At 46.4% G+C, this 16,772-nt stretch overlaps 1 protein-coding gene across 1 annotated transcript in view; it reads right to left on the reverse strand.

Moving 5' to 3' along the window:
- Positions 1-16,772, reverse strand: part of SPOCK1 (SPARC (osteonectin), cwcv and kazal like domains proteoglycan 1) — a 472,354-nt gene that overhangs the window by 140,552 nt on the left and 315,030 nt on the right. Inside the window, exon 4 of the mRNA XM_081035612.1 lies at positions 10,462-10,576. Coding sequence (XP_080891738.1) covers positions 10,462-10,576 — 115 coding nt within the window. The remainder of the gene's footprint in view (positions 1-10,461; positions 10,577-16,772) is intronic.

The raw sequence follows: 16,772 nt of genomic DNA on the forward strand, positions 1-16,772 counted from the left end.
GGCCCCAGACAGCGAACCTTTAGAACTGTCCAGTCCCTCAGCACAGAGAAAGAGTGTGCAAAGGGACAAGGCCCCAAAGAAGCAGTCTTCTGGGGCGGGGCAGGGTGCAGAGTCTGCAGCATGTTGACCTATCCGAAGAACTACTCTAAGAGACACTTCCACACCAGACTGACACGTTGCTCCCCATTTCCCTGTGGAATCTCACAGGCACTGCCTGAGTATTTTCTGAATGTCCAGGAATGTGGTAAGTTCTAGGCAGCAAACAAAAGGAAACGAGATACACCTCTGGCCTCGTGACAGAAGCAAACCTGGAGCACTGCTTTGCCACTTGGCTGGCCCATCAGAACTCCCAGTTAAGTACCTCAGCCTGGACCTGCATCTCCAGCTCCTTTCTCGACTTCATTGATTCTTCCATCCATTAATATGTTGTGAACCCCTACATGGTGCCACGACCTGAGACTTACCCTCCAGAGGGAACCTGGACATTTTAAGTAAATGGATAAGCAGAACACCGAGGGCAGTGCACACGCAGCCAGTGGAGCACTTACGAATCATGACAACTGACACCACCCAGATCAATAAACACAGCAGGGCCTTTGCATACGTGAGCTCCTAGAGGTCTCGGTGGGGCTGGCCAGGATTGTCCCCCCATGTAATTGTCCCCTTGGAAACAAGCAGCTCACACGGGAGACTAACTTTACTGACCATCCACCATGTGTCAGCGCTATCCTTAACACAATGCCTCAGTGTGGGTTTTAAAGTCATCACTAGATAAAGACATGGATATTCAGTATAGGGAAGTGTCTCGACGGCAGAGTGGCTCTTACACAGAAGACGGGCATCACAGCAGCCTTGCTCTGGTCCCGTCTCTGCCCCATAAGGCTGTGCAGCACTGAGCAAGTCACAATGCGCCCAAGCCAGAGTGCCCTCACATGCGCTCAAACCATTAGTGAATGCTGCCCCTTCTCTGCCTCCCACCCAACTGCAGCTGCAGATGCTTGCCCTCCTCTTGGAACTTCATCTTGTGGGATTTTTTATTTTTCAGCTTAGGTTATACACATTTGGGTCCCTAAGCTGGTCTATTAGGCTGTAAGCTTCAGTGAAGAGATCTTCCTGCTCTTCACGTGAGCATGAGCAACACACACATAAAAACACAGGCACACGCACACACGCACAGGCACACGCACACTCACACCCGGGGCCCTACAGCTTCTCTCACACAGCACATTATCTGGTTTAAAGAACAATTATTCAAGAAAATTCAGTCCATCCTAAGCCACACGATTCTGTCACTCTCCTGCTTAAAGCCACACAAGATGTCCCTTCACAACTCCCCACGGCCTTCAAGGCTCTGCAGGACCTGGGCCTGCCCCTCCTCTGCAGCCTTGTGCAGCTATGCTTCATGTCACAGTGTCCCTGCAGCACACGCTTCTCCTCTCACTTCCTTTAGGAGATACCAAGGCCCTTCCCCTCCCTGACTCCAGGCCTTTGCAGAGGATGTTCCCTCCTCTGAGAACACTTCTCCCTACTCTCTGCCTGCCTGGCACCTCCCCTCCTGACCTCCCCTTTCACCCAGCCTAAAGTGATTCTCCCTTACGGTACCCTGCTCTTACCCTACCTAATGCGCATCACAATTTATTATACACTTAATTTTTCTGATCTGTCTTTTCCGATAAACTTTCATCTCCACAAGGGTAGACCATGTCCATTCATCATAGAAGTCAAAATACACAGCAGTGTCTGGCAAATGGAAGGCACCATAAATATTTGTGAAAGAAAGAAATTTTCAGACTCTGACTGAGTGGAGTCTGAATTAATGACCTTCATCCCATCATCACTGGTAGATGTGAGTCGTCATTTTCTAAGAGCCAATCCTGCCAGAATGATGACAGGAGGGACCCAAGACCTAAAGGCCTTCATCTCCATCATCGGATTCAGAGATGGGCTCCCCTGACCTCTTCCAGGAGGAGGAGCCTAGTGGCAGGCCAGAGGGGAGCCCTGCCCCTTTGTGTTTCATTGGGAATTCCTCAGAACTATGGGCGGCTTGAGCCACGATGCCCTCCCTCCCGTCAGGGAAATGGGAAGCTAGACATGCAATTCAGGGGAAGCGTGCACAGCAGCACCCCCAGCTGTGGCAGGAGCATGGATGAGGCAGGCCAGAAGAGGGGCCTTCCACTCCTCGGTAACAAGCCACATCCCTTGCAGTGTGTGCCCATGAAAAACATCATTTAAGAGAGTGCCTTGGAAAGGTCTCCAAACTAATTAACTTTCATCTTTCCTGTCCCTCTGTGCATGGAGGACCTCGCCCTCTGCCCACTCTCTCAGCAAGGAACATTAAAGGCAGGACATTAGCTTGAGAACATTCTATTTAAAATGAAAGTACTTCTAAAGATAGCTTTGGATGCCCATCTAAATCACCCTGAGTTCATTTTCTGGCCCCAGGACCCACATGGTCCGTGCCCGAAACGGGCCCTATGGTGGCGCCCGATACTCATAAAGAATGTCTTTCACAGTTCACTGGTTGAATTAATCTGATATAAAACGGCTGAACTGAAAATCTGTGAGTTGGGATTTTAATGAGTTTAGGCAAGGCGACAACAAAGGCCACCGGAGATTTATAAGTAACAAAGGTGAAGGAAAGAGGTTTCAGAAAATTAAAACAGAAAGTTAGTGAAAGTGGTACAATTCAATCTGACCACTTTGTGAGGGGTCACGCAGCCTTGGACTCCTGGACTCCTGGCTGCTGTAAAATGGGCACCGTAACATCTTTAGCGAGCTGGGGGCAGGGTGGGGGGGTGTCTGTTACTCAGCGTTTAGGGCCAGACGTGCTAATGTAATGAGTCACCACCTGTGTGCTACCCAGCCAGCCCGGAGCCCTGGGGGAGATCATCCCCAGGGAACATCTCTTCAGAACTGGCACACCCGCCTCACCCTCTGATTTCTAATCGACTTAAATCCTATGCCTGGAATATCTGATGCCTGCGATATGCAACACTATACATCCCTTCGTCTCCAAGGACACCAATAAACAGAACAATGGCAGCCCTGTCACTGCGGGCACAACCACAGAGCAAGTGGGTGAGCAGTGGCATGCTGTGCAGTCCCTCCCAGCCCCACAGACACTTGGGCTTTCTTACTCTCCAGCAACTTGGCATCTGGGCACATGCACATTCTGGACATTCCACCATAAAACAACTCAATCTCCGACAGCTACAACGTGGCTCAAGAAAAGAACTTGATCTAGCGCTTTGGGGTCCATTGGAAATAGGAATCGCCCCCTGTGGTGGAAGGACTTCTCTAGCAGGACAGCCTGGGACGGGGAGGTGACAGGCTGGTGGGTGCTGGAGCCCGTTCTGGTGGGCAGAGGCTGGGGTCCTTTGGAGCCACACCCAGACACCACCCTGCCAGGCAGAAGGCCATTAGACTTACTGAGAAACCCCACCTGGTTAAAGAAAAAAAAGGGGGGTGGGAAGGCAGGGCAAGGGCAAGATATGGGTCTGGTAAATTTTACTGGCTGTCAGGTCTTTGATATATTTTGTAATGCATTTTTAAAACTTGCCTAGTGAATTTGCCTTACAGTGTAAGACCTGCCTCTCACTCAATCCCCCTGCTCCAAAGGGGCTAAACATCCCACCCAATTATTCACATCTCCATTATGAATGGCTTTCTACTCTCTGCTGCTCCTGTCATCAAGATCGTCTAATCAATACCCTCAGTTCCCGAAAAAACAAAGGAACAGAGAAGGGAAATGGCTGTGTGAGTTAAGAAATCTTACTCAGGGAAGGCCCCAGTAGCAGCTGGGTCCTTATAGGCAGACGCATATAGTCCTTCTATTGTTTGGGAATAAAAAAGAAAGAAGGAAAGAAAGAAAAAAAGAAAAAGAAAAAAGCTCCAGTTTAAAGTAATTAAATATCTCTGTTTGAGTGACTTGTGGTTTGAAGGGTTAAATTAAAAAAAAAAAAAACTACAAAGGGGAACAATGAACCCAGAATTATGCTTTTGGCACAGAAAGGAGGAAATAGGTTTAATATCCATTTGTCGATCACTCTGTAAAGAGCAGGAGTTGGGAGAGAAGGGCTCAGGCCTGTGTGCAGCAGCCGTGTCTCTGGGCCAGGAGCAGATGGGCTGGTGGCTGGCGGGCGTCAGCATTGCAGGGAAAATTAAACTAGCCAGTGAGAGCTCAAACGCATGACCCTGCAGCAGGGGAGGCTGCATGGCATTCCTCCATTCTGGTTCCAAATCTGCCCCTTAGTATTCCTGTGCAATCAAGGGGGTCATTATAAAACCTCAGGAGTCCCATCTGGAAACTGGGGATCATAATACTGACCTAATTGACTGTTGGGAAAAGTCAGCAAGATCTCTTTTGCCATGTGTGCCCAACATGGTAGTTGGCTAGTAAGTGGCACCTCTTGAACCAACTATTCTCCCTTTGTGATTCACAGTGCAGGTATTTGCAAAACAGACCGCAGTGGTGATTTTTTTCTGTTTATAAAGATGACTGAGTGAAAAGTGGGCCCAACCCCAAAACTCAGCTTTGTTAATTCCACAAACAGCCTAGAAATAGCACCAAGCTCTCATAGACACCCTACCCAGACCCAGAGTGTGGCAAATGAGGATCCCCCAAATTTAAAACAGAACACAAGGCAATGCCTGGGCCCCTTGGAGAAAGGGTGTGAGCTACATAAATACAAAATCATACTAGGAGATGTGGGTACACTCACACTTTGGTAAGTGCCAATGCCTTGAGTTGTGAAACACCAGAAAGCCATCCTAGGAATCAGTCACCTTCCAAGTGTCCATGTGTCTTCCAAACCGAGACAGATACGCGTGTGTATAATCAACCCGCTCAAAGCGCCTGTAGAGGAGGCAGTGCTTTGTTGTAAAACAAAACTGAGATGAAATAACCATCATCCTTTCAAATATCCTCTGAGAGTTTGGTATTTGAGGCACATTCTGTGATGTACTTCTCTCTGACCTCAAACACTTTGATTCTTTTTTTTCCCCAATTCCCATAAAAGACAGAAAGCGCTCACATTGGTCTACTACGCCACGAGCCTTCAGTGAATCTGAATTCTTTGCTGGTGCAGAGAATGCGTTGTTATTCCAGATAATTAGGAAGTAGAGATAAAGGGCCATTACGTTAGAGGCCTAGCCCATTGAACGGTAGGCTCCTTATTTAAAACCAGATTAGTTTCCAATGCTCCCAGAAGGTTTGCAAGGGTGAACTCAGATATTGAAAGTCCCATTCTGACATCCTTTCCTCCCATTCACAATACACTTGCAGAATTTGAGAATATGGCTTGTCTGGAAGGCTTACAACAAATGCTTCAATTTTCCATTCTCCAAATAAAAATCAATGACAACAGAGAGGTAAAATCAATGTTCAGCGCTCTGCAGGGAGAAACCCAGCCCCACCCCCCACCATCTCTTACCCACCAAGAACAATAAATCAGAACTAGCCATCCTGACTGGCAGCCAATCCCTGAGAGAGGAGCCCTCTGCAGGTTGTATGACTGTCCATCCCTCTATCCCTTCAGAAGGTTATTTTCTTTAAGAAGACCAGAGAATATTCTTCAAACCTAAGTCAGGAAGAACAACACATTGCTATGTTAAACACTTTCTTCCCCAAACAAACTCATTTGCCAGTGGGACTTTTGGCATCTAAGACCAGAGTTTGACTTAACCGTTTTCCTAAGGATCCATTTTCCGTTATCAAGCCTCAGAGAATTCTCAGGCATTTCATCCACTTGCTCCCCCCAGACAACCAATGATTGGCTTCCTGTCACCAGAGATCAGCTTGCATTCTTTAGAAGTTTTTCTAAATGCAAATCACAGAGCATATACTCTTTGGTTTTCATTTGGTCTCTCTTCTTTCACTCAGCATACTTATTATGAAATTCATCCATACTGTTGCATGTACCAATAGCTTATTTCTTTTTATTGCTGAGTAGTATTCCATTGTAATGAGTACACCACAGTTTATCCATTCATCTGATGATGGACATTGGGGTTGTTTACAGCTTTTTGCTATTGCAAATAAAGCAGCTATGAATATTCAGAAATCTTTGTAGGGACATACGCTTTCATTGCACGAATCTTTTGTTGGACGTGTGTTTTGCAAATATTGTCTCCCAGTGTGGCTTGTCTTTTTATTTTCATAGCAGTGTCTTTTGAAGATCAAAGTTTTTAATTTTGATGAAATCCATTTGTTGATGTCCTCTTTGTGGTGGGGGGGGGACATTTATAGTTCATGGTTTTTTTATGTCCTGTTTAAGAAGTGTTTATTAAACCCAAGGTTGCTACTATTGCTTCCTTCTGAAAATTTTGTTGTCCTAGCTCTTATATTTAGGTCTATGATTCATTTCAAGTTACTTTTTGCAGAGTATGGTACACAGTCATTAAAATTTATATATGTAAAGGGCTCGTAGGATCATAAAAAGACTCATTTATCAATATTAGCTAAAGAGAGCCCAATATGAATTTTTATATACAGTATTGGAATCACTTGATAATCAAGTTTTAACAAAAACAAACCAATGAACAAAACCTATGACTAGAAGAAAGAATGGAAGGAAGTATGCTGGGATGTTTTCATTCCTGTTTTTAGATTATACGACCATTGCCTATTTCTGGTTTCTTTTTTTACTTTTCTATAGTTTCAGTTTTCTGTAACAAGCATCGACTATCATTATAAAAGTAATAAATTGCAATATTTTTAAAAAGTCACTTAAGAGAAGGCTTCCTGATTCCAACCTGCCTTCACACTGCTCTTTAGTGCATAAATGACCCCAGTCAGAAAGGTGAACACACTACCCAAAATGCCTCCTTTCCCAAGCTTCATAGCAGGAAGAGATGAAACAAAGAATTTCCAAAGGAAATGTGAGTTTAGCTGAAGCCTCTAGAAGAAACAGAATACAAACCCAAATCCAAACACAACCCTAATAAAGATAAAGAATTCCCGCGGAGGAAGGGCTGGTTGCCCCTCTTGCCCCCCCCCTCCCCGACCACCACCAAAATTGCTTGCACTGAATTCTGCAGTCAGAGATGTGTGTATCAAACCACTAGCTGGTCCACTCACTCAGCCTCCACAAGCAAGGAAAGCTAATGAAATGCTCTCACTGTCCTTCTGTCGCAATCTGCTTGTAAAGACAGCCTATGTCTGCAGCCTCATAATCAGCCCAAGGCTGACCCAGCCGCCTCTCCATGTGTGTGCACTCCTGACCGTCTGGTAGGCAGGATTTGCCTCTTGAGCTGCTGCAGAGGCCAGATTGGCTCATGGAATTGCCTACAGATGTTTCACAGAGAAAAAGATTACTTTCCTGATTGATGAATATATAGAGTTGTCAACAGGGTCTCCCTGGTCAGAGGGGACCCCTGAAGTATAATGTGAACGGGCAGATGTTTCATCTGGGAAGGTGTCCAATACCCTAAAAGAAGCATGCACTTGGCTGATATGATGGGCTGAGTAATTCAGGCTCTGAGACAGGAGGGAAACTGGACCCCACAACTGCAGCCCACACTATTGCAGGGCCTCCCCGGTTCAGGCCACCCCCAAATCCTAAGAAGGGAGTGGCATGCCTCCTAATCAGCCTAGTCTTTGGGCTGTTTTTCCAATGAACCAACGGACACTGTTATCAGAAATGCAGTCATCTTCTTAGACCTTAAATGCTGTGAATCACAGAAGGGGCCGCAGAAATAACACTGTCACCCTCAATTTAAACCTCACAGGCTTCCTTAGGCAGGAACAGCAAGAGTAGGAAGGATCACACTGGGAATGGGCAGCGTAACTGGACGGAGTTCTTTTTTTCAGGAGCATGCAACTTTGGGGCTTTCTGGCTGCCTTTCCAGAATGAATCAGACAATAATAACTATTATCATACCTGTTTTAGGAATTGGAAGATAGCTGTCATTATGTGACACTAGACTGTGCACTTTACACATATTATCTTATTGAACTCTCACACAAACATATACACAAATACCCGATGCAAGGGTTAGTAAAATTTACTACCCATAAACCCTTTCTGCAAGAATTACTAGAGGATATATTCCAGCAAATAGAAAAGAGGAATGGGGCAAATACTTTCATTAAACCCATTCTACAGATGAAGAAGCACAGATTCAGAAAGGCAAAGTAATTTGCCAATTTCACATAGCTGGGAAATAGCCAGCCTTGGAATGGAGTCCTAATTGGTCTCATTCCCAAATCCATGCTTTTAGCCACTGCAATTTTGTGGTCACCAGGAGATGTGGGAGATGAGGATTATATTCTCAACACAAGCAATAAGGTGTTAGTACTTCCAACACAGAAACATGGTATGCCCAGAAAAATACCATTTACACCTGGACCTGTCTGAGAACCAGTAAATTTGCTGCCTCTGTTTCAAACAGATCTGAGCTTAAAACTGAAAATCTCTTATCTGGCACTTACAGAAAGGGCTATATTCTAGGAGGAAACCGGGAATGGACTCTCCACATTGAGAGCAAGGGCAAGAGAGAGCGAGAGCGAGAGCGAGAGCGAGAGAGAGAGAGAGAGAGAGAGAGAGAGAGAGAGTGAACCAGATGGCTGAACGACCCAGAGCAACACTCCAAAGGGTATTTGGGTATTTGCAGCAAAAGAGTCCATATCTTCCCTCCTACAGAGAAGGAAGAAATTAAGTGTGGCAGGAGAATCTAAGATACTTTCCTCACATTATGTATGCCCTAAAAGGAATTTCTAATAGAAAAAAGTTATTTTTTTATATCCCACTCTGTAGTGAACTTGATTTTCCTTGAGGGTGGGAATAAGGTCTCTTGCTTACCTCTCTAGCCTCAGTGCTTAACATAAACCTGACACACAGTAGGTACTAATGCCATTTTTGTTGAGTGACAACGAATGAATGGATAGACGAGACAGGTCAAATGAAGATGTCAACACACGGTAGTGAGGCAAACATAAGCTCTGGAGCTGGATGGTCCTGGGCTTGAATTAATGACTGCTATTTGCTAGATATACACGCAAACTACTAATGCCTCTCTCTGCTCCTGTTCTCTCATTTTTTAGAGTGGAGACAAAAATAAATACCAACTTGACAGAATGGCTGGAAGAATTCAAGGGCATGGGTGCTGAGCCCGATGCCTGGGTTACGCTAGGGTTTTGGGGGTGAGATCTTTCTTTACCTCCAGGGAGAACACTCCTGTCTAGGGGAAGAGCAAAGCGGATTATAATAACTCCCATCTTGGTTTTACAGAGACAAAGGATGACTATTTTTAGGTGAGCATGGAAGCTAGGTCTGTTGTTGTGGATATCATGTTTGTAGAGGCAGAGGAGGCAGAGGTTCTGCTCAAAGGAAACCACTGACGGGACAGGTGGTAATTAAAATATCCCAAGAGCAGCAGCCAAAGGAACCAGCATTACTGAGCCTTCAAGAAATAAGTGATGGGACAGGACACATTCTTTCTGGTTCGAGGGCCAAACTGAAACTAAGCAGCAAAAGTTACAGGGAGGCAGACTCAGTGGGAAGCGCGTTTCAGAAAGGCACTTTCTTGTCCTAAGGTGACGGTGCAGTGCAGATGAATGGCACAGCAAGCTGCCCCATCCAGAACCGGGGTGCTGACTCCCATCCCCGTGGCCACGCCTCTCTGTTGTCCTGGCAATACAAGTTGGGGGCAGAATACATGCCTTTGTCCCTCCTCTGCCTCATCCAACCCTGTTGTTAAAGAAAGGCTGCTTTTTGTATTTATGTGTCTGCTTTCTTGCTTTGAGCACTTTTACAGAACCGAAGGCAGAAGTAGCCTGAACTCAAAGGCTCATTCTGTCCTTTGCAAAAGCCTAAGCCCACTGGGGAATGATGCTAGGAGTGGGTGGAGGGTAAGAGGCAAAGGTTGTAAGGAACCTGAAGAAACGTGGAGACCTCCCCTGGGCGGGGGAGGAGGGGGTATCAGGTGCTGCCCCCTGAGGAAAGAGCAAGACAAGTTCTCAGAAGGAACAGTGCTATGGTAATCCTGAGGCGGCAGGACTCCAAACCAGGGCACCCAGCCTGGCACAGGTGCCCACCACCTACAGGGGCCTGGAAGCAGACAGGCCCTGGGCCTCACGGGCCCTCAAGGATCACCACAGGAAGGATGGCGGTGGCAACCAGGAGACTAAAGGTTCAGCCTCTGTTTTTTCAGCTACGTGCTTCCTTGATCCTGGGGTCATTGGTGGGGTGGGGAGGACAGTGCCAGTAATGACCGCGAAAGGATTTTCTGATCCTCTGCTTAGCTGAGGGCTCAGAGGCAAATCAAGTTGTTTAAAGAAAGGAAAGATATTGACATTCTTTGCAAATCTGTGTTTGAGAACCACAGCAGGCGTGCAGGCACCAAACAGCATAAAAAACAGCCACACAAACATTGGCTCTCCCTCTGCCTGCTGTCCCCAGTCAGAGATGGGGTAACCCTGGTCCCACCAGTTGGAGAGCACCTCCCAGCCCCCTGCCTTACCTGGGGAGCAGGTGCTTGCGGCTGACACACAGAGCAGTCTGGTAGTCCTGGGTCACGCACACTTTGTGAGGGCTGCATTTCACCTTCAGGCACGGGTCTTTGGATGGGTCCAGGGCTAAGGCGAAAATAACAAGAACAGGGCAGTTAGGACCTCCAGGGAAAATTTCATTTTTATTTCTACTCAAATAGACGAGTGGGAAATAAACAGACTATGTGCTTGTACTCGGCTCTTTTCTTAGGCTGGTGGAGATTGCAGTGAAAACCCAAACCCGGTACTTCTGTGTCTACTGCACGTTTTCTTTAGCAGGAGAGCAATTGCTTTGTGCCATGGGGAGTTTCAGCCTCTTCATCTGGGGCAGGAATCACTTTTAAAACCCTCTAGAATCTCTCCTGCTCCAAGGACCAAGAGTTACTTTTCCCTCTTTGGTTATTTGTCTGCTATTGCTTTTTATGACTCCTTCCATGTCTAATTTTACTCATTCCCTAGAATATAAAAAGTCCTTGAGGGCAGAGGTTTTTTTTTTTGGCTTCAGGGGGACGAGGTGCATAAAGAAGCCTCTTTTAAGTTTTATGAAGAACTTCTAGATGTGCAAGACAGTTTTGTGCCACACAAAGTGACAATACAACAGGGAGTGAAGAAAGCGTACCCATAAATATTTATTGTGCGAGGCAGAATTAGATAAGGGCCATGACGGGCATATAAAGTGATAACAGAGCCGGAGAAAAAAACAGAGATCAATTTCTGGGGCAAGGATTAATGAAGCATTAATATGTGAATTGGATCTTGAAGGATGGGCACGATTTTGAAAAGCAAAGAGAGGAAAGACACTCCAGGCAGGGCGGCCAGCACACATCGATGGAGGAGGCATGTCTGAGCAATCATAAGATATTCCATCAGACTAGTCAATGTGCTTTGTACGTGGGAATAAATGAGGTGGGGGGGGAGCTGATTCAACCACATCATTTGAGAAAGGGTCTCTAAGGAGAGCAGTACATATATTGCAACATTTCCGAGAACAGGCAGAGCAGCAGGCCCTGGGCTCATCAGCAGTCCACATGCTGAAATGGCCACGCTCATGATGGCACAGAAGTGGCCACAGGGGATTCTCTGCAAAATAAAAGCAATTGTGCCATCTCCCTGCTCTGAGGCCTGAAGCATATTAGGTGGTAGATCTTTCATAAGTGTTCTCCACAGCCAGGGAGGTGATGCTTTCCTGTCCTCCCCAGGCAAGCATTAGGTTAAACCAATCAGCATCCGGAGCAGGGACAGCAAAACTGCTATGAGAAATGCCATCATCCCCTCCACCATTCGCCCCTCAACCCTCATGACCCCCCCACACTTAGAGGAAGTCATCACTCCTCTTAGCTCACCCAGACCCAGAATCTCAGCACCATTTTCTTCAAATGGCTGCCGGGAAGGTTGCAAGGAACCTAAACACAAACATCCAAAGGCATCTCTGCTGCATGAACACCTCAGGGTGGCTTCCTCCGCGACAGCAGCTCAGCCACTATAAACAGAAACCAGGTACATTCTTAGGCCAGTCAGGTCAACAACAAGACCTCAGCCCTGGTCCATGTCCCACAGGGGAGTCCTCTGGCAGAACCTACTCCCCAAGGGATGTGTCTGCCTGCTGCAGCTGAGCAGAAAGAAACGGGCTGCAAGATGAAAGAAGCTGATTCGAGCCCCAGGGACAGAGTGTTCACTCTGAGCTCTTCAGTTGAGGTCTGCCTCTTGGAGAGGGACGCAGGGGGGCCTGTGTCTGCCCTCAGAGTCCTCTGAGGCTGGGCCTTCCAGAAATTTACACCAGGAACTTCCTGGTCCCAGATGGAAGTCTCTTGGTCCCGGGGACATCCACACGAGAAGCCAAGAGGCTGGTGTGTCTCAGGCCAGTGATCTCCTTGTGCCCTGGGCCCCATCCCACGCCAGGTGGCAGTCCAACCAACTTTGATTTGCTTTCTAAGACTTAGCCAGAAGTGAGCCAACAATGGAGGCTGATTACCCGTTGCCCACTCATGATGGCCATGCCGGTTCTTTGCTGCTCCCTCTCACACTTCCAGCCACCACAAAATGAAGGAAGACACTTCTGGATCTCAAGAAACTTGGGACCAGACTGCTGGCTACTCCGGCCACAGGTACCAGCGGAGAGGCATTTCCCTGAGAGGTGCCAAGTGCCACAGAACCCTTGGGATTTTCACTGGAGTGGAGCTCAGACATGAAGACTAACAGGCTGGCCTAGGGTGTCAAAATCAGCCGTACGACATGACAAGCATTATGGCCAAATGCGAGCTACACTTTCCCTCTGTGGTCAACTTTACAAACATGCAATGCCCACATTGCGACCCGGATGGCCTCAGTGGACAGTGTGATCTCAAAGCAGGTAAGCCAGCCGAGCTCTGTAGGAAGAGCACGAACTCGGTGCAGTGCTTGAGTTTGAATGCTGGCTCCGCTGCTTACCAACCTTTCTGTACCTCGGTTGCCCCTTCTGTTAAATGGGGTAATAACATTACCTACTATTGATTGCTTTTGGTTGTCGGAGGATGAATTGAGTTAATATTTGTAATTAGAAAAGACCTGGTAAATGCAAGTGCTTAGAACACACCTCTTAGGTGCTTGTTAATTTTTTCTGTGTCTGTATTTTGTTCCCAGAGTGAAGACTAAGCCTTCATAATAACATGAACAATCGCTAACACTTACCCAGTGCTTTTGACATGCAGGCAGTAAACTAAGCCTTCTAATTAGATCACCATATTCAAGTCTCACAGCCACCAAGGAGGTAGCTGCTATTAATGTGCCCATTCTACAAATAAAATTCTAAAAAAGAAGTCCCTGAGAGGCGCGGTCATTGAACACCTGGGGGGTTGACTGCAGAACCAAATTCCTTACCTCCACAAGCCAGCAGCTTGAGAGTCACCCAGCACATCCTTTAAAAAGTTGATCATGGACCCAACCTCACACCAAGTATAGAGCTCAGATGTACCATGTACCTGAGAAGCCTTCTGGGCAGAGTTAGTCTTACGGGGGGTAAGTAAGGAGCAGCCAGGGGGCCTGGTACTGCCTAGGCTGGGCCACACAGGACCGCCCCAACCTGCCACACACACAGCCTCAGTGCTCCCCCAGAAGGTGGGGTGCCCGGCCCTTGGCAAGTGCGCCCTCTGCCTACTCCCTCTGAATACAGCAACCCCTGAAATGAGTCAACTGACCAGTGGTCTGGTCAATTTCCTTATTTCAACCTTGCCATCATCTGTCACCCTACCATTGGGCTAATACCACAGATCACCCCTCCTCCAATGCTTGAAGCTAACATTTTAGAACAAAACAAAGAACTCCAACCCCAAACACTACTAAATAAAAACCATCAGTTATTTAACTCCATACAGATACTTCCTTAACAATTTGCATATAGAAATCAAGGCGGCTAAAAATTAATTACTGGGAACTGCATACTTCAAACATGGATGCGAATTATTTAAATGAACTACACAGAACAACAAAACAGTAACAAATCAAGCTGTCAGCGTTTATTTAATCACCAGGACGCATCTTGTTTTTGAAAAACAGCAACACTGGAATTAAAAGGGGATATAGATGGTAAAGAAATTGTGTCATTACAATTTAACAAGGCCTCTGAATTACACTTTTCCTAGTAGCCCAAGGCTCACATCTGAAAGGCACCCAGCCCCTGTTTTGGACAGGGCTGCTTGGCTCGGATTTCTAATGGGAATGATAAAACACCAGAATAATAAGTGGCAGTTGAGAGGCCCTTTAATAAGGTATGGGGAGACTGTGCAGGTGAGGAGAAAAGGACAGAGAGAGAACCCAATGTCAGTATAAAGCCCAGACCAGGGTTAGAAGCTTCCTTGTCAAGGTGATAATGATTACTGGACACTGTGGTCCAAATTTTTATCTCCGGGCACATGCTTGGTGAAAAGATGCAGCGATCCCCTTAAGACATCTAAGTCCTGTGTCCCCTCTACCTCTTACATGGACTTACATTGGATAATGTGCCTAGCACACGGCAGATACCCACAGGAGCTTACTTCCATCTTTCCTGCCAATGCACACAAACCAATCAAGTGCCAACTGGCCCATGAAACATGTCCAATTAATTTTTAAATAATTTTACAAAAACTTTTTTCAAAGAATAAAACAAGGATGATTCACTTAAAGAGAGATTTGTTGGGCTGAAAAACACTGAATTCAAAAGCCAATTAATTACAGGTTACATGTAAGTTTTTAAAATTAATTTTGTATTTTAAGCTCACTGCTTGATCTCAATTAAGGTAGTGATATTTTAATTATCTTAATTGTTTCTGAACTTGTTTTCAGTTTGAGTTATTTTTTAATTAGCTACATTGATTTAAAAATCCTGAATCGTGCCTTTTTGCTGTCCTTGGGAACATCCTATAAGCTCACAGGCAGAGTCCTAAGAGCTGTAACTGCAGAGTGGGGTACCACCTCAAAGATGCTGAGAGGAGAGGATGTTCCATTTTTTGGGTTACCCAAAGGGTCCGTGACAGTCACCTGGAGAAGTGACACATGCCTGTGTTTATTCCATTAATATTTGCAGAGCACCTACTCTGTGCAGGCCTGTTTTTGCATGCTGGAGGCCGGCACCTCTAGAGTGAACAAGAAGTCGTTCCCGACCTCCAGGAGCTCACAGCTCAACAGAAGAGACAGGCAATGCAATGGGAGGGTAAGTTCTGTATGGGAGACAGGGGACGTACCACACCCACCACCCACCCAGGGGTCAAGTACAACTTCCTGGAGAGACTGACATCTATGCAAAAGTGGGTTTAACCCACATAACAGGATGAAGAAGAACAGTCCAGATAAAAAGCTCCCTTTCCAGGCATAAGAGAAATCATAGCAAGTTTGGGGAACTGCGGCATTTCATCAGGCTGACCAGGGATGGCGTGTGAGAAGACTGGAGAGAGCGGCAGTATCATCATGGAAGGCCTTAAAAAGCACGTGGCCCCCAACTTCCACAGTGACAAGCACCATGGTAGAACCTGGTGGTCCTTGGCACACCCTCCCATGCTGAAATTGGTGGAACGGGGTAGAAAGAGAGAACCCTTTCCACACATTGTATGCGGCACGTGGCACTTTGATAAGAAGAGCTGTGCTGCACCCCTCACACTCCAAATGAGAGGCAGGTTCAGGGTAGTCAACCCAGCAGGCAACTCTTAGAGCTCCATTTGCTCCTCTGAGAAACCTCCATGCTCCCTCTACCTGGGGACATTATGCTGCACAGGATTCCGGGAGGCAGCAAACGTACCTGGTGAGACTGATAAGCAAAGACCTGGTCTAAAACAGCCATGCCCACTGGCGGGCCACTCTGGTGACTCCTGGAAACTTCCTTGGACCAAAGGCCATTCAGTTTGCAAAAAGCTCACAAATTAAAGACTGTTTGTTGTCTCCTTATTGCTTTTAAGAGTGCTCTCTGCCCGAATCATCCTCATCCGAGAGGTTCATCTGAAGTAAAGAGTCACTCCCCATGACTCACTACCGGTGACTTAATGGATGATTGACAATGAAATTACCCCAAACTGCTAAAACCCTGTCAGGCTAAAATCCCAAACACGTATTACAGCTTGTCTGTCCCCATGGTAACCCATGCATACATCTTGCTTCCTTCCTTCTCTCCAGAGGGGCCTACGGCAGAGCCTCACAAAATACAAAACAGGAGATTCCACCCATGGGATTTTGCTGGAACCAGAGAATGGGAGTGTGGAAAGCCTCTGGCACCATTCTCAGCTTTCAAATCAAGGGGCTGCCCAGGTTCTCTAAGGCCGAACAAAGGTGCCAATTGGCCATGCGTCTAAATCGGACAGACAGTGAAATGACGCAGAACATGTGTGCCCAAGGAGTGGGGGCATGGACAGGGACATGGGAGAGACAAGTACAAAGGGGCAGAGGATAAAAATAATGCATCTGACCAATAATACCCACCCTGGGAAGAGACCTTTTCTTTCCCTTCCAGCCAAGGGCCTGAGGATTCTTTTCTTTTTGTGTTAAAACTAAAAAGATTCTCTCTCTCACATTACTAGTGTGTGTGTGGGGGGGGGGGGAAGGGGGAGGAGAGGTATCAACTATTAACAGCCTCTTTCTGAGGGCAATTTTTCAACCATGCTTTTAAATGATAACAACTGTTAAACACAGTTGGATGGGTGTGTGGGAGTTTATGATATTATTCCTTCAACGCTTCGATAGATATAAAAATTTTAATAATAAAAGGAAAGAAGGGGAAAAGAAACATCTTATGACCCAGCAAGTGAATGCATTAGGCAAAAATGTGCACTTTAATGGTCAT

Source organism: Rhinolophus hipposideros (genome assembly GCF_964194185.1).
Source record: "Rhinolophus hipposideros genome assembly, chromosome: 23".
In the NCBI taxonomy this organism is placed as follows: Eukaryota; Metazoa; Chordata; class Mammalia; order Chiroptera; family Rhinolophidae; genus Rhinolophus; species Rhinolophus hipposideros.